Genomic DNA, 19379 nt, shown 5'->3' with positions numbered 1-19379 from the left:
GGAGAGAGGGTGAGAGAGAGAGAGAGAGAGAGGGAGAGGGAGAGAGAGAGAGGGAGAGGAGAGAGTGAGGAGAGGAGAGGAGGAGAGGGAGAGGGAGAGAGGGTGAGAGAGAGAGAGAGAGAGAGGAGAGGGAGGAGAGAGGGAGAGAGAGAGTGAGAGAGGGAGAGAGGGAGAGGGGAGAGAGGGAGGAGGGGAGAGAGGGTGAGAGAGAGAGAGAGAGGGAGAGGGTGAGAGAGAGAGGGAGAGAGGGAGAGAGGGAGAGGGGAGGAGACGGTGAGAGAGAGAGGGAGAGAGAGAGGAGGGTGAGAGAGAGGAGGAGGAGAGAGAGAGGGTAGGAGAGGGAGAGAGGGGAGAGGGGAGAGAGGGAGAGGGGAGAGGGAGAGAGGGAGAGGAGGAGCAGAGAGAGAGGGGAGAGAGGGAGGGGAGAGACGGGAGAGGGCGAGGAGATGAGAGAGAGAGGCCGCGAGAGAGAGGGAGAGGCGGACGAGAGAGAGAGGGAAGGGCGAGGAGGAGAGGGCTGAGAGGAGAGAGACGAGAAGGAGAGAGAGAGAGACGAAGGGAGGAGGGAGAGAGGGGAGAGAGAAGAGATCATTGTTATTGAGAAGAGAGAGAGAGAGAGAGAGAGAGAGAGCTCATGTTATTGAGAAGCATTGCACTGACACTGTGGACTAATCTGTGAAAGCCCTTAGCTCCTCACACTGGAGAGAGCACTGTTGAATCAAGGCCACTGCTTGGCTTAACGTTTACAAACTCCCTGAATTCCCTGTGTTAACAGTGAGCCAACTGAAACATATCCAACCCAAAACAGAAGCACAATATGGTTTTGGTTGAACCAAATAAGGTTAAAAGAAGCCCCATCTGGAGCAGGGAGAGCCAGCACACAGACACTTTCTCCACAGAGTTTCTCTAACATAAATCACATAATAAAATTATATTTTATAAAAAGCCGCTGACTGAGATGTGACAGGAGGATGGATGGCTGTGGGATGACATCCCATAATTGACATGATTTACCCCCATCTCCTCTATCTCCATAGTCCTGATGAGCAGCTGCTGCCCATACTGCTGAGGGTTGCCATTGGAGAGATTTGTGTTATTGCTCATTAAACCATAACAAGCAGGGACTCACTGGGAAGAGGACGATCAGCAGGAAGTGTGTGTGAAAGTCAAGGGCGAGGCGTAAAAACAAATATATCTCCGCAAAGAGAATCTCCGTTCTCTGAGCCGAGGGCGGTCAGGAGAGGTTGTCAGAAGAGTCACTGTGGAAGTCAGGATCCTACATACTGCCGCTGCAGACCTGCTATAGGAGATGTATTAGAGGAGGAGGATGCTCTACGCTACTGGTTCCAGCTGTCAATATGTGGTGCAAGAGGCCATGCTTGTCTAACCCAAAGGAGGTACTCACAGTCTTCATGATGATTTATAATTCAAATGCCCTCCAGAGCAAGTCAACTAAATTGCAAACACAACAGTAAGCAAAACTGAAATAGAAGTCAACAGAACAAACTTTGTTCAGGGATCCTCAAGTAGCTGTATATAGAGCACAGGAGGTTGGTGGCGCCTTCATTGGGGAGGACAGGCTCTTGTTAATGGCTGGAGGGGCATGAGTGGACTTGTATCAAACACAACAAACACATAGTTTCCATGGTTTCCATGGTTCCAGGTGTTTGATGCCATTCCATTCGCTCCGTTCCAGCCATTACTGTGAGCCGTTCTCCCCTCAGCCGCCTTCTATAGGTGGCTCAAAATGAAAGAATATGTAGGTGAGAAACAATTGAGAAGAGAGTATTGCAGATAAACAAAAGCAGAGTTTTTAGAAACAACACCAGAAACGTGTCTTACCGTCAAACTTTTTATGTCTGGAGACAAAGGTGCTTCGTAATTCATGACTAGTTTCATCGACCAGGTTCTCCAACTCCAGCTTGCTCCGTTGGCCAAACTTGTCCTCCATTTCAGAGGTGCAACAGGTGCTCCCTTGAGCACATACACGAAGATGGTCGCCTGGAAAAACACAGAGATGCTATTCAGTCACACAGATCTATCATGTTATAAAACAGCAGACCAAAACTACAAACACATTTAGAAATGATATTCAACTAACACAAGGAGGGTTGATTAATAAACTACAGCTCTCTGACAAATGGGATGCTGATTTTAATGTTTTTTTGTAATAGAGTAATATCAGTGATTTCTCTATAGATTGATATCACTATGATTTCAGACTAAAAATAGAAATAAATTTTTTAAATCCTCATCTTTAGACATTTGAAGTATTGTTGATGCTCTAACAATGCCGTGCACTTCTCGTTCACTGTCAATGTGCAGTCACTTTTCATTATTTAATTATAAAATAAAGTCCTATTTGTCAAGCTGTGCTACTCAAAACATGATAATAAAGTGCTGTCAATGTCTTTAACACAAATGAGAGGGAGCCGAAATCCACAATATCTCCACAAGCCAGGGGTTAGCTGCTTAAAATGACTGGATCAATTCTAATAACAGCTATTTATTACACTGTGTTCTCAATGTGAACCAGTCTCTGCATGCAACCATTACTGAATTTAATTAAAGAGCCTGAACTGTCAGATAATTTCAGGTTTACCGGTAAGAGAATTACATTATATTTTGAGGGCCTGTAACGAAGCGCTATGAGAGTGAATAAAATACAACGATTTAATATCTAGAGGTGTTGATTCCTCTAGTGCAGGGTTACGGTTCCCCAACTGTTGGCCCGTAGGCAGAATTTGGCCCGCGGGTGATTTTATATGGCCCCCAACTTCTCTGAGCAAATAATAAATAAACATGGGGGGACATAAAATAAATCAGCTCCAATTGATTTTCATTTTGGAAATCTGTTCCAAAGTATTACCACGTATAAAATAGTTATGTGTGTGATTGTATACAAATGCAAGCTATGTTTGAAGTGATTCTATTTTAGTCCTCTGTTTTGGCTTCTTGCGGTCGATTCGCAGTCTATAAATGATTTGTAATTATGTTCCTGCCTCCTGACCATCCGCTCAAGAAAAAATGTTCCCGCAGCTGAATCTAGTCTATGATTACTGCTTTACAGTGTTTCTGTTGACTCTACATGTTAAATGTATTCATGTATGTATTAATGTATTAAAAGGGATGAGGGTGTGCCTGTGAAATGTACTGTAGGACATTCTCCTGCAGAACAAAGTCAGTTGTGCCTGATGGGGAAGGAGAATGGGAGATACCTAGTCAGTTGTACAACTGAATGCATTCAGCGGAAATGTGTCTTCCGCATTTATCCCAACCCCCTCTGAATCAGAGAGATGCGGAGGGCTGCCTTAATCGACCTCCACGTCGTCGGCGCCTGGGGAACAGTGGGTTAACTGCCTTGCTCAGGGGCAGAACGACAGATTTTTACCTTGTCAGCTCGGGGATTCGATCCCTCTATGTGAATTAGCCATGGTGCGTGACTGCGAAGCCAGCCATTAAATCATGCTACAGCACACCTCAATCCAAAGCAGCATTAATATGTGCAGCATTTATCAGCACGAGCTAGTGTAACAAAGTAAAGGCCTTGAAAACATAACCAGAAATAGTATATAACAGTAATCTTAGGTCTGGTTGGATGAGACAGTGGCAGACACTGCTTCCTATCTCTCTCACGCACACACACACACACGTACCCTCTCCCCATGCAATCATTCCGTTCTCACAACTTTCAGCCAGCTCCCTATGTTGGTAGAACACAAACAAATGAAATTAAAATTGCCAGTAGCCCAGAGATGAAATTCATGCCAGGATTAATTTATCACTTGAGGACAAAGACATGTGTTCCTCTGCTGGTTATCACCACGTTTCTCTGCTGGTTATCACCACGTTTCTCTGCTGGTTATCACCACGTTTCTCTGCTGGTTATCACCACGTTTCTCTGCTGGTTATCACCACGTTTCTCTGCTGGTTATCACCACGTTTCTCTGCTGGTTATCACCACGTTTCCCTGCTGGTTATCACCACGTTTCCCTGCTGGTTATCACCACGTTTCTCTGCTGGTTATCACCACGTTTCTCTGCTGGTTATCACCACGTTTCTCTGCTGGTTATCACCACGTTTCTCTGCTGATTATCACCACGTTTCTCTGCTGATTATCACCACGTTTCTCTGCTGATTATCACCACGTTTCTCTGCTGGTTATCACCACGTTTCTCTGCTGGTTATCACCACGTTCTCTGCTGATTATCACCAAGTTTCTCTGCTGGTTATCACCACGTTTCTCTGCTGGTTATCACCACGTTTCTCTGCTGGTTATCACCACGTTTCTCTGCTGGTTATCACCACGTTTCTCTGCTGGTTATCACCACGTTTCTCTGCTGGTTATCACCACGTTTCGCTGCTGTTTATCACCATGTTTCTGTTGTTTATCACCATGTTTCTGTTGTTTATCATCATGTTTCTGGGTTGTTTATCACCATGTTTCTGTTGTTTATCATCATGTTTCTGTTGTTTATCATCATGTTTCTGTTGTTTATCATCATGTTTCTGTTGTTTATCACCATGTTTCTGTTGTTTATCACCATGTTTCTGTTGTTTATCATCATGTTTCTGTTGTTTATCACCATGTTTCTGTTGTTTATCACCATGTTTCTGTTGTTTATCACCATGTTTCTGTTGTTTATCATCATGTTTCGTTATACATGTTGTTGTTATCACCATGTTTCTGTTGTTTATCATCATGTTTCTGTTGTTTATCACCATGTTTCTGTTGTTTATCATCATGTTTCTGTTGTTTATCATCATGTTAATCACACTAGGAGAGCGTTCAGAAACATTCCTGGTGGTTTTTCCCCAAAATATTTACAGTAAATGAAGGAATCATGAGAACTGATATGACATTGGCTATAGGATTTACATTTGTATGGGACAATAGGTGATTGTTTAATGATATTTACAACTTGTCCAATGTTCTTAGATCATAATGTATTAATCAACACATTCCATGTCTTTCTGGCTTCTATTTTCTACTATTTTTCATAATGTAAATGTTAATATTGCCAATAAGTATTCTATGTGTAGCCTGTAGAGAGAACAGAGTTATTGCCATTCAGATGAAAATCACATTACTATTGATGACATGCATGAAAAGCTGAACTGAATTACAAGTTAATGATCTACATCCCCATTCTATTTTCCATGGACCACGCTGATTCAGCTTTTCCTCAGCATGTCACACTATGACAACTGCAACATCACTTTGAAGACCAAATGTGGAGAAATAATCTAAAATCACGTGATGACGAACCAATGATTCTTGACATAAAAAATATGTTGAGTGTGTTGTGTCATTTTTTTGTTAAAAACCTAAAAGCAACCAAGCAAGTACCCCAGTCAGCCCTCTGAAAATGCGCAAATTTCAGAATTTGCCTCGACCTCTCACTGCCCAAATAGAATTGAGATGTTATTTAGTCAGAAGCCTGCAGGTTAAGCAAACTTTGGGAATCAGTTCAGCTTCCTCTGGAAGGAGCCGATTTGACCTCAGCCATAAAGAAGAACAGCAATGTCCACCAGTGAGGGCAGGAGGTTATGTGAGGAGGTTATGTGAGGACGTTATGTGAGGAGGTTATGTCAAGAGGTTACGTGAGGAGGTCACGTGAGGAGGTTGACGTTTATTGGGTAAATCTCGTCCTGGAGGTGGAGCTGAGCTATTTCTACTAGATGGGCAGTGGCAAAGTCAGCGTAAACATACATGAAGGAAAATAAATACTTTGGGGCAATTCCACCACTTTTAAATCTAATTTTCATTATATCCAGCACAATCTCAATCGCACTCCACACTGCCCTTTCCCACCTGGACAAAAGGAACACCTATGTGAGAATGCTGTTGATTGACTACAGCTCAGCGTTCAACACCATAGTGCCCATGAAGCTCATCAATAAGCTAAGGACCCTGGGACTACACACCTCCCTCTTCAACTGGATACAGGACTTCCTGACGGGCCACCCCCAGGTGGAAAGGGTAGGCAACAACTTCCTGACGGGCCACCCCCAGGTGGAAAGGGTAGGCAACAACCCGTCTGCCACGCTGATCCTCAACACCAGTGTGTTCACGTGTTGTTGCCTACCCTTTCCACCTGGGGGTGGCCCGTCAGGAAGTCAGCATGCGTGCTTAGTCCCTTCCTGTACTTGCTGTTCACCCAAAAATGCATGGCCAAGCACGACTCCAACACCATCATTAAGTTTGCTGCCGACACAACAGTGATAGGCCTGATCACCGACAACGATGAGACAGCCTATAGGGAGGAGGTCAGAGACCTGGCAGTGTGGTGCCAAGACAACAACCTCTCTCTCAATGTGAGGTGAGCAAGACAAAGGAGCAGATCGTGGACTACAGGAAAAGGTGTGCCGAGCAGGCCCCCATTAACAACGACGGGACTGAAGTGGAGCGGGTCGAGAGAAGTTCCTTGGTGTCCACATCACCAACGATCTATCATGGTCCAAACACACCAAGACATTTGTGAAGAGGGCACGACAAAGCCTATTCCCCCTCAGGAGACTGAAAAGATTTGGCATCAGGCCACAGATCCTCAAAAGGTTTGACAGCTGCACCATCGAGAGCATCCTCATCACCGCCTGGTATGTCCACTCCTCGGCATCTGCTGTAAGGCGCTAGAGGGTAGTGCGTACGGCCCAGTACATCACTGGGTCCAAGCTTCCTGACATCCAGGACCAATATACTCGAGGGTGTCAGAGGAAGGCACGAAAAATTGTGAAAGACACCCAAATGATAGACTGGTTTCTCTGCTACTGCATGACAAGCGGTACCGGAGCACCAAGTCTACGTCCAAAAGGCTCCTTAACAGCTTCTACCCCCAAGCCATAAAACCTCTGAACAACTAATCAAATGGCCACCCAGATTATCTGTTGGATTCTAGCTTGAAATATACTTACTCATGTCACCACACTAGAACTTATTGATTACTTTACATATATAAGGAATGTATGTGTTGGGGTCAATGGAGGGTGGAAAACAACTAAGTTACAGAGTGAGACAAAGGGGAGTGCAGGAAGTTTACATTCTGTCAAAACATGTTATTGTAAAATCTCATGGCTCCTAAGGAGAGAGGCAAAGGGCAAAAGTCAGGTTTCAGTCACTGATAAGGTAGGACAGTCGTGGATTAGGGAGAAGTGAGGAATTTTGCCCGAGGTCAGGTCAGATGAAGTGAGAAGGAACAGTGGTATCCCACACACATACACCACCCGAAAAAAAAATCGAGCATGAGGCAGGGCCATGACTACACCAGTGAGAGGAACCAATTAAGTTCCTGACTAGCAACAGAGATGCATTGGCTGTCTAGATGTGCAAGGAGTTGACGTCACCTAGTAGGAGGGTATACATATACTATATGTGCTTCTGTAAACATGTCTATGTATATTTGCAGCTGTATGACCCAGTGGGTGAATAAACTTGGACGATTAGGAAAATCTCAAACCGTTTGAGTTTTTACTCGGTTTGTTCAGAACCTAACAGAGTTCAGGTTAGGTCTAAAATCAGATTTTATGACTTTGTGGCTGTGCCAGCTAGTGACTACCATGCAGAGCTGCCTCCAGTACGTGAGTCATCCCAGTAAATGCCAACCTGCATTATGTGACAGCATGAGGTTTGAACCCACGCACAGTTTGTTCAGAGCTATTTTTTGTTTTTTTTCCCCACAGCTTATGACTGCACCATAAACACTGGTTTTGTTTACTTCACAGGTCAAAAGAAAACTCAGCTTTAGGTAGGTCACTGACGGTCTATAAAAGGAAACGTTTGGCATCCAGTGTGAACACTCTAGTGAACACTTTAATGGGCCAAAGGTTGGTGGGAGTCAGGGAGGTCCCATTGGTCAAAGGTCTGAGTGCAGCTCTCCATCAGCGACATGTCACACACAAAGAGATCCTCAAGTAGACCCAGCAGTGTGTTCCCGCAGTCTCAACAGAGAAAAACATCACTTAAAATGAGTCTACATCCCATAAGGAGCTTTCAAGGGACCTCTCCACTCAAACAAGGTGCCCTCTGCATGTGCTACATGGCCAAGGTTAAAACAGCACAGTGGACACAAAGATATGTTTCCGTTGGTACACAATGGAATACAATAAATTCCCCATTAGCCAGAGAAGAAAGAGTGGTACAGACAGCATACTCTTTGAATAGCTTTTATTTTTTTAAGGCCTATCTTTAGAGGAACACAGAATATGCCAGCAGTATGATAAACACATTTATTATATTCCTTTCTGGTGAAAGGATTTTTTTTTTTTTTAGTATTGCTGTGCAGATTGCAAACTACTCTCACCGCATGTCTGACTATAGTGCAGAATACTGTTGGATGAATGTAATCCTGAGTGAACCTGGGCTCTGATGGCTGAATGTAATCCTGAGTGAACCTGGGCTCTGATGACTGAATGTAATCCTGAGTGAACCTGGGCTCTGATGGCTGAATGTAATCCTGAGTGAACCTGGGCTCTGATGACTGAATGTAATCCTGAGTGAACCTGGGCTCTGATGGCTGAATGTAATCCTGAGTGAACCTGGGCTCTGATGACTGAATGTAATCCTGAGTGAACCTGGGCTCTGATGGCTGAATGTAATCCTGAGTGAACCTGGGCTCTGATGGCTGAATGTAATCCTGAGTGAACCTGGGCTCTGATGACTGAATGTAATCCTGAGTGAACCTGGGCTCTGATGACTGAATGTAATCCTGAGTGAACCTGGGCTCTGATGACTGAATGTAATCCTGAGTGAACCTGGGCTCTGATGGCTGAATGTAATCCTGAGTGAACCTGGGCTCTGATGACTGAATGTAATCCTGAGTGAACCTGGGCTCTGATGGCTGAATGTGATCGTGAGTGAACCTGGGCTCTGATGGCTGAATATAATCCTGAGTGAACCTGGGCTCTGATGACTGAATGTAATCCTGAGTGAACCTGGGCTCTGATGGCTGAATGTAATCCTGAGTGAACCTGGGCTCTGATGACTGAATGTAATCCTGAGTGAACCTGGGCTCTGATGGCTGAATGTAATCCTGAGTGAACCTGGGCTCTGATGGCTGAATGTAATCCTGAGTGAACCTGGGCTCTGATGACTGAATGTAATCCTGAGTGAACCTGGGCTCTGATGGCTGAATGTAATCCTGAGTGAACCTGGGCTCTGATGGCTGAATGTGATCGTGAGTGAACCTGGGCTCTGATGACTGAATGTAATCCTGAGTGAACCTGGGCTCTGATGACTGAATGTAATCCTGAGTGAACCTGGGCTCTGATGACAATGTAATCCTGAGTGAACCTGGGCTCTGATGACTGAATGTAATCCTGAGTGAACCTGGGCTCTGATGACTGAATGTAATCCTGAGTGAACCTGGGCTCTGATGGCTGAATGTGATCGTGAGTGAACCTGGGCTCTGATGACTGAATGTAATCCTGAGTGAACCTGGGCTCTGATGACTGAATGTAATCCTGAGTGAACCTGGGCTCTGATGACTGAATGTAATCCTGAGTGAACCTGGGCTCTGATGACTGAATGTAATCCTGAGTGAACCTGGGCTCTGATGACTGAATGTAATCCTGAGTGAACCTGGGCTCTGATGGCTGAATGTAATCCTGAGTGAACCTGGGCTCTGATGGCTGAATGTAATCCTGAGTGAACCTGGGCTCTGATGACTGAATGTAATCCTGAGTGAACCTGGGCTCTGATGACTGAATGTAATCCTGAGTGAACCTGGGCTCTGATGACTGAATGTAATCCTGAGTGAACCTGGGCTCTGATGGCTGAATGTAATCCTGAGTGAACCTGGGCTCTGATGGCTGAATGTAATCCTGAGTGAACCTGGGCTCTGATGGCTGAATGTAATCCTGAGTGAACCTGGGCTCTGATGACTGAATGTAATCCTGAGTGAACCTGGGCTCTGATGGCTGAATGTAATCCTGAGTGAACCTGGGCTCTGATGACTGAATGTAATCCTGAGTGAACCTGGGCTCTGATGGCTGAATGTAATCCTGAGTGAACCTGGGCTCTGATGGCTGAATGTAATCCTGAGTGAACCTGGGCTCTGATGACTGAATGTAATCCTGAGTGAACCTGGGCTCTGATGACTGAATGTAATCCTGAGTGAACCTGGGCTCTGATGACTGAATGTAATCCTGAGTGAACCTGGGCTCTGATGGCTGAATGTGATCGTGAGTGAACCTGGGCTCTGATGGCTGAATGTAATCCTGAGTGAACCTGGGCTCTGATGGCTGAATGTAATCCTGAGTGAACCTGGGCTCTGATGGCTGAATGTAATCCTGAGTGAACCTGGGCTCTGATGGCTGAATGTAATCCTGAGTGAACCTGGGCTCTGATGACTGAATGTAATCCTGAGTGAACCTGGGCTCTGATGGCTGAATGTGATCGTTAGTGAACCTGGGCTCTGATGGCTGAATGTAATCCTGAGTGAACCTGGGCTCTGATGGCTGAATGTAATCCTGAGTGAACCTGGGCTCTGATGACTGAATGTAATCCTGAGTGAACCTGGGCTCTGATGGCTGAATATAATCCTGAGTGAACCTGGGCTCTGATGACTGAATGTAATCCTGAGTGAACCTGGGCTCTGATGGCTGAATGTAATCCTGAGTGAACCTGGGCTCTGATGGCTGAATGTAATCCTGAGTGAACCTGGGCTCTGATGACTGAATGTAATCCTGAGTGAACCTGGGCTCTGATGGCTGAATGTAATCCTGAGTGAACCTGGGCTCTGATGACTGAATGTAATCCTGAGTGAACCTGGGCTCTGATGGCTGAATGTGATCGTGAGTGAACCTGGGCTCTGATGGCTGAATGTAATCCTGAGTGAACCTGGGCTCTGATGGCTGAATGTGATCGTGAGTGAACCTGGGCTCTGATGGCTGAATGTAATCCTGAGTGAACCTGGGCTCTGATGGCTGAATGTAATCCTGAGTGAACCTGGGCTCTGATGGCTGAATGTAATCCTGAGTGAACCTGGGCTCTGATGACTGAATGTAATCCTGAGTGAACCTGGGCTCTGATGACTGAATGTAATCCTGAGTGAACCTGGGCTCTGATGGCTGAATGTGATCGTGAGTGAACCTGGGCTCTGATGACTGAATGTAATCCTGAGTGAACCTGGGCTCTGATGGCTGAATGTAATCCTGAGTGAACCTGGGCTCTGATGGCTGAATGTGACCGAAGTGAACCTGGGCTCTGATGGCTGAGGGGGACATTATTTCCTGCTAATATCCTGGCATCAAAGTGTTTCTCTGGCAGTCATCTAGTATTAAGAGGGCTGTGATGGTGAAATCCTGAGATGTGTCCCAATGCAACCTCACATCAGCACTAGCCCAATCCCTGTCCACTCAGTTGGTTATCAGAGCTGTCAGGGTGCAGAACAGGGCTCCTGCTTTCCCCAGACACAGCACATTTCACACATGCATGCAAGCATCTGCTTGTCCTCACATTGTCATGTAAGTGAATAAAACAAAAAATATATATATATATATTGAATGTCATTGCAGTGATTAGCATACTGGTGAGAGTGAGTCAGATCCTGAACAATAACGTTCACAGACATTGTGTATGTCTGGGGAATAGGCTGTACTTACATGTTTCTTCAAAAGGCACAAACTAAAAGGTGAGTGGGGGGGGGGGGACATACAGATTTCTCATTGGCACACTGTAAACGGGGTTAGGAAGTTACTTTCTAAATGTAATCAGTTACTAGTTAGAACTAGAACTCAAGCTAACTATCACATGAGCGTGCGAGACTGAGCTCGTGGCTCTCTGGCAGACCTCTGACTCATTCCCCTCTCATTCGTCCCCACTTCACAGTAGAAGCGTCAAACAAGGTTCTAAAGACTGTTGACATCTAGTGGAAGCCTTAGAAAGTGCAATTTGACCAATATCCCACTGTATCTTTGATAGGCAATGAGTTGAAAACCTACAAACCTCAGATTTCCCACTTCCTGTTTGGATTCTTTCTCAGGTTTTTGCCTGCCATATGAGTTCTGTTATACTCACAGACATCATTCAAACAGTTTTAGAAACTTCAGAGTGTTTTCTATCCAAATATACTAATACTAAGTAGCAGGCAGTTTACTCTGGGCACCTTATTCATCCAAGCTACTCAATACTGCCCCCAGCCATAAGAAGTTATTAACTGACTTGCCTAGTTAAATAAAAGGTGTCCTAACATACCGATTTCTGATTGTTGTGAAAACTTTAAATCAGCCCTAATTAATCGTCCATTCCGATTAATCGGTCGACCTCTAACCTCCACCCTACCGGTCACCCTAGACCCATTTGAATTTGCTTATCGCCCCAATAGGTTAACAGACGATGCAATCGCCATCACACTGCCCTATCCCATCTGCCCTATCCCATCTGGACAAGAGGAATACCTATGTAAGAATGTTGTTCATTGACTATAGCTCAGCATTCAACACCATAGTACCCTCCAAGCTCATCGTTTATCTTGAGGCCCTGCGTCTCAACCCCGCCCTGTGCAATTGGGTCCTGGACTTCCTGATGAGCCCCCAGGTGGTGAAGGTAGGAAACAACACCTCCGCTCAACTGATCCTCAACACTGAGGCCCCACAAGGGTGCGTGCTCAGCCCTCTCCTGTACTCCCCATTCAACCATGACTGTGTGGCCATGCACGCCTCCAACTCAATCATCAAGTTTGCAGATGACAACAGTAGTAGGTTTGATTACCAACAACGAGGAGACAGCCTACAGGGAGGAGGTGAAGGCACTCGGAGTGTGGTGTCAGGAAAATAACCTCTAACTCAACATGAACAAAACAAAGGATATGATCGTGGACTTCAGGAAACAGCAGAGGGCACACCCCCATTTCCACATCAACGGGACAGAAGTGAAGAAGGTGGAAAGTTAAGTTCCTCAGGGTACACATCACAGACAAACTGAAAAGGTCCATCCACACAGACAGTGGGGTGAAGAAGGCGCAACAGTGCCTCTTCAACCTCAGGAGGCTGAATAAATTTGGTTTGTCAACCAAAACCCTCAAACTTTTAGAGATGCAAAATTGAGAACATCCTGTCGGGCTATATCACTGCCTGGTATGGCAACTGCACCGCCCACAGCCGCAAGGCTCTCCAGAGGGTAGTGAGGTCTGCACAAAGCATCGCTGGGGGCAAACTACCAGCCCTCCAGGACACCTACAGCACCTGATGTCACAGGAAGGCCAAAGGAAATCCATTTTCATGAAGGACATCAACCACCCGAGCCACTTCTTGTTCACCCCGCTACCATCCAGAAGGCGAGGTCAGTACAGGTGCATCAAAGCTGGGACCGACAGACTGAAAAACAGCTTCGATCTCAAGGCCACCAGACTGTTGAACAGTCATCAGTAACACAGAGAGGCTGCTGCCTACATATGGACTTGAAATCATTGGCCACGTTAATAAATGGATCACTAATCACTTTAATAACGTTTACAAATCTTGCATTACTCATCTCATATGTATATACTGTATTTTATACCATCTATTGCATCTTGCCTATGCTGCTCTGTCATTGTTCATCCGTATATTTATTTATTCTTATTCCATTCCTTTACTTAGATTTGTGTGTATTAGGTAGTTGTTGAGGAATTATTAGATTATATGTTAGATATTGCTGCACTGTCAGAACTAGAAGCACAAGCATTTTGCTCCACTCGCAATAACATCTGCTAACCATGTGTATGTGACCAATAACATCTGCTAACCATGTGTATGTGACCATTAACATCTGCTAACCATGTGTATGTGACCAATAACATCTGCTAACCATGTGTATGTGACCATTAACATCTGCTAACCATGTGTATGTGACCATTAACATCTGCTAACCATGTGTATGTGACCAATAACATCTGCTAACCATGTGTATGTGACCAATAACATCTGCTAACCATGTGTATGTGACCATTAACATCTGCTAACCATGTGTATGTGACCATTAACATCTGCTAACCATGTGTATGTGACCATTAACATCTGCTAACCATGTGTATGTGACCAATAACATCTGCTAACCATGTGTATGTGACCATTAACATCTGCTAACCATGTGTATGTGACCAATAACATCTGCTAACCATGTGTATGTGACCAATAACATTTGATTTGATGTGAATGTCATTGGGAATACAGAAAGGTGTCAATGTATTTTTTCAGAAAAACTGTTTCAGAATTTAAAAGTAATCCTAGAAGTAATCTAGTTTTTCAAAAGTATTTGTAATCTGATTACAATATTTAGCTGGTAACCGTTTACAGTTACAGTAAGTGACTCCTAATCTGTGACTGACTGGATCTTTTATTTCTGAGGCTTCGTATCCGTGAGTTTGCTAATTCTCGCAGTATCTGGGGGAATTTGCGACTTCACTCATTTTCTCATGTCGAAACCTGACAACATACATACTAGTTAAATCAGAGTTAAATGCCCAAAAAATTGACGGATTACATGCAATCCCTTACTCCCCAACCCTGACTGTAAATGTGCAAATGCAGTGGTGAAGTAATGGAGAGTGGCTTATGCAAACATTCAGTGTTTCATCAACAGCTAGATGAGCTGCCTTCATGAGTTGCAATACTTCCTGTCACTCCAGTGTCTAATCAAGCAGTGTCAGTCAGATCACCCCTCCCATTATCTGTGCTGATGAATCCTTTCCCGGGGCCTAATACAGGAAGACATTCATATTCCACACACTCCACCACTAAAGGTCTTCTCGTCTTGACTTTGCATACTCAATGCCAGGTAGTAAGAAAGCTTCTTACTGGCACTTACACATGAATTTACTCATGGATTGATTTTGATTCTAACTGTGCTATGATTTTAGTGCTCAGAAGATCACAGGTCAGCCATGACAGAAACACAGACACCCGTACATATTAGTCTAGATAATCATCCTGTAATCTACATGAAGACCTTTGTGCAATGTTCTTAAAAACAGTCAGCTAAAAAAGGACAGAAAATTATACTGCTAAATCAAGTCATGGCAAGTCACTGTGTAAATCAAATGTTATTCTTCACATGCTTCGTAAACACGGTGTAGACTAACAGTGAAAGGCCCTTCCCAACAGAACAGAGTCAAGTGCAGGGGTAGGAGGTAATGGAGATAGATACAGTCCCTTCAGAAAGTATTCATACCACTTCACTTATTCTACATTTTGTTAAATTTACAGCCCTATTCTAAAATGGATTAAATAAAACAACATCTTCATCAAGCTAAACACAATACCCCATAATGACAAAGCAAAAACAGGTTTTAGAAATGTTTGCAAATGTATTAATATATAAGTATACAGACCCTTTGCTTTGAGACTCGAAATTGAGCTCCGGTGTATCCTGTTTCCACTGATCGTCCTTTAGATGTTTCTACAACTTTATGGGAATCCACCTGTGGTAAATTCAATTGATTGGACATGATTTGGATAAGCACACACCTGTCTATACAATTGTCTGTAGAGCTCAGAGACAGGACTCTGTCAGGGCAGAGAACTGGGAAAGTACCAAAACATTTCTGCAGCATTGAAGGTCCCCAATAACACAGTTGCCTCCATCATTCTTAAATAGAATACGCTTGGAACCACCAAGATGTTCTCATAAGTTTTTGAGGCCCATGCCAAATCTTTTCAGCCTCCTGAGGGGGAAGAGGCGCTGACGTGCCCTCTTTACGACTGTGTTGGTGTGTGTAGCATGATAGAACCAACATGATGTGGACACAGAGGAACTTGAAGCTTGCGACCTGTTCCACAACAGCCCCTTTAATGTGGATGGGGGCGTGCTCAGCCCTCCATTTCCTGTAGTCCACAATCAGCTCCTTTGTCTTGTTGACGTTGAGGAAGAGGTTATTGTCCTGGCACCACACGGCCAGGTCTCTGACCTCCTCCCTATAGGCTTTCATCGTTGTCAGTGTTGCGTCGTCAGCAAACTTAATGATTTTGTTGGAGTTGCGTGGGTGAACAGGGAGTACAAGAAGGGACTAAGCACGGACCCCTGTGGGGTTCACGTCTTGAGGGTCAGTGTGGCGGATGTGTTGTTGCCTACCCTCACCACCTGGGGGGTGGCCCGTCAGGAAGTCCAGGATTCAGTTGCAGAGGGGGGTGTTCAGTCCCAGGGTCCTTAGCTTGGTGATGAGCTTGGAGGGCACAATGGTGTTCAACGCTGAGCTGTAGTCAATGAACAGCATTCTCACATAAGCGTTCCTCTTCTCCAGGTGGGAGAGGGTAATGTGGAGTGCAGTATGGAGCGGTATGCAAATTTTAGTTGGTCCAGGGTGCCTGGGATGATGTTGTTGGTCTGTGCCATGACCAGCCTTTCAAAACAATTAATAATTGTCATTTAGACAGGTTACCTTGGCATTCTTGGGCACAGGGACTATGGTGGTCTGCTTGAAACATGTAGGTATTACAGACTGGGTCACGTGGAGGTTGAAAATGTCAGTGAAGACACTTGCCAGCTGGTAAGTGCATGCTCTGAGATTTTGTGAATGTTAACCTGTTTAAAAAGATCTTACATCGGCTACGTAGAGCATAATCAGACAGTCGTCCGGAACATATGGTGCATGGTTCACTGTTGCTAGCCTCAAAGCAAGCATGGAAGGCATTTAGCTCATCTGGTAGGCTGGCGTCACTGGACCGCTCGTGGCTGGGTTTCCCTTTGTAATCCATTATAGTTTGCAAGCCCTGCCACGTCCTACGAGCATCAGAGCCGACATAGTAGGATTTGATCTTAGTACTGTATTGACACTTTGTCTGTTTGATGGCTCGTCGGAGGTCGTAGCGGGATTTCTTATAAGCGTCAGTATTAGTGTCCCACTCCTGGAAAGCAGCAGCTCTAGCCTTTAGCTCAGTGCGAATGTTATCTGTAATCAATAGCTTTCAATTGGGATATGTACAGTACGTATGGTCACGATGGGGACGATGTCGTCGGTGCACTTATTAATGGAGCTGGTGACTGATGTGATATACTCCTCAATGCCATCGGATGAATCTCAGAACATATTCCAGCCGGAGTTAGTGAAACAGTCCTGTAGTTTAACATCCGCTTCATAGGACCATTTCTATATTGAGCGCATCACTGGTACTTCCTGTTTGAGTTTTTGCTTCTAAGCAGGAATCAGGAGGATAGAGTTATGGTCATATTTGCCAAATGAAGGGTGAGGGAGCGCTTTGTATTTTAACCAGTGTTTCTGTGTGGGGAGACAAGGTGATCTAGAGTTTTGTCTCCTCATGCTGGTAGAAGTAAAATCGATTTCAGTTTCCCTGCATTCAAATCATCGGTCACTAGGAGCACCGCCTCTGGATGAGCATTTTCCTGTTTGCTTATGGCCGTATACAGCTCACTGAGCGCAGTCTTAGTGCCAGCATCGGTTTGTGGTGGTAAATAGACAGCTACAAAGAATATAGATGAAAACGCTCTTGGGAAATAGTATGGTCTACAGCTTATCATGAGGTATTCTAACTCAGTCAAGCAGAACCTCAAGACCTCCGTAATATTAGAAATTGAGCACCAGACGTTAAAGAAGAGACACATACCTCCCCCTTAAACTTACCCAATGCTGCGGTTCGATCATGTAGATGCATAGAAAAAACAGCCAGATGTACAGTACCAATCAAAGGTTTATCTTTATTTGTACTATTTTCTATATTATAGAATAATAGTGAAGACATCAAAACTATGAAATAACACATATGGAATCATATAGTAACCAAAAAACTGAAGAAGCTCAAACAGTTTGAGCTTCTAATTTTAAAAATGAATCTCTCCAGAAATAAGTCTCAATGTTGCCGCCTGTTATAGACCCCCCTCAACTCCCAGCTGTACCCTGGACACCATATGTGAATTGATTGCCCCCCATCTATCTTCAGAGTGCGTTGTGTTAGGTGACCTAAACTGGGATATGCTTAACACTCCGGCAGTCCTACAATCTAAGCCAGATGCCCACAAATGATCAAGAAACCCACCAGGTACAACCCTAAATCCATAAACATGGGCACCCTCATTGATGTCTTGCTCCCAGGCAGACTAAATAACTTTTTTGCCCGCTTTGAGGACAATACAGTGCCACTGACACGGCCTGCAACCAAAACATGCGGCCTCTCCTTCACTGCAGCCGAGGTGAGTAAAACATTTAAACGTGTTAACCCTCGCAAGGCTGCAGGCCCAGACGGCATCCCCAGCCGCACCCTCAGAGCATGCGCAGACCAGCTGGCTAGTGTGTTTACGGACATATTCAATTAATCCCTATCCCAGTCTGCTGTTCCCACATGCTTCAAGAGGGCCACCATTGTTCCTGTTCCCAAGAAAGCCAAGGTAACTGAGCTAAACGACTACCGCCCCGTAGCACTCACTTCTGTCATCATGAAGTGCTTTGAGAGACTAGTCAAGGACCATATCACCTCCACCCTACCTGACACCCTAGACCCACTCCAATTTGCTTACCGCCCAAATAGGTCCACAGACGATGCAATCTCAACCACACTGCACACTGCCCTAACCCATCTGGACAAGAGGAATACCTATGTGAGAATGCTGTTCATCGACTACAGCTCGGCATTTAACACCATAACACCATAGTACCCTCCAAGCTCGTCATCAAGCGGGGTCGGGACCCTGGGTCTCGACCCCGCCCTGTGCAACTGGGTACTGGACTTCCTGACGGGCCGCCCCCAGGTGGTGAGGGTAGGCAACAACATCTCCACCCCACTGATCCTCAACTCTGGGGCCCCACAAGGGTGCGTTCTGAGCCCTCTCCTGTACTCCCTGTTCACCCACGACTGTGTGGCCACGCACGCCTCCAACTCAATCATCAAGTTTGCGGACGACACAACAGTGGTAGGCTTGATTACCAACAACGACGAGACGGCCTACAGGGAGGGGGTGAGGGCCCTCGGAGTGTGGTGTCAGGAAAATAACCTCACACTCAACGTCAACAAAACTAAGGAGATGATTGTGGACTTCAGGAAACAGCAGAGGGAACACCCCCCTATCCACATCGATGGAACAGTAGTGGAGAGGGTAGCAAGTTTTAAGTTCCTCGGCATACACATCACAGACAAACTGAATTGGTCCACCCACACAGACAGCATTGTGAAGAAGACGCAGCAGCGCCTCTTCAACCTCAGGAGGCTGAAGAAATTCGGCTTGTCACCAAAAGCACTCAAACTTCTACAGATGCACAATCCAGAGCATCCTGGCGGGCTGTATCACCGCCTGGTACGGCAACTGCTCCGCCCACAACCGTAAGGCTCTCCAGAGGGTAGTGAGGTCTGCACAACGCATCAGCGGGGGCAAACTACCTGCCCTCCAGGACACCTACACCACCCGATGTTACAGGAAGGCCATAAAGATCATCAAGGACAACAACCACCCGAGC

The 19379-nt window shown here is 45.3% G+C and overlaps 1 protein-coding gene across 1 annotated transcript in view; it reads right to left on the bottom strand.

Moving 5' to 3' along the window:
- LOC109871093 (glypican-6) overlaps positions 1 to 19379 on the bottom strand; it is a 164075-nt gene that overhangs the window by 126234 nt on the left and 18462 nt on the right. The window contains exon 2 of the mRNA XM_020461923.2: positions 1843 to 2001. Coding sequence (XP_020317512.2) covers positions 1843 to 2001 — 159 coding nt within the window. The remainder of the gene's footprint in view (positions 1 to 1842; positions 2002 to 19379) is intronic.

The sequence above is a fragment of the Oncorhynchus kisutch genome, linkage group LG26, assembly GCF_002021735.2.
Source record: "Oncorhynchus kisutch isolate 150728-3 linkage group LG26, Okis_V2, whole genome shotgun sequence".
NCBI classification, from domain to species: domain Eukaryota; kingdom Metazoa; phylum Chordata; class Actinopteri; order Salmoniformes; family Salmonidae; genus Oncorhynchus; species Oncorhynchus kisutch.
Note: the sequence above shows the minus strand (reverse complement) of the source record. Positions and strands in the feature narration are given on the sequence as shown.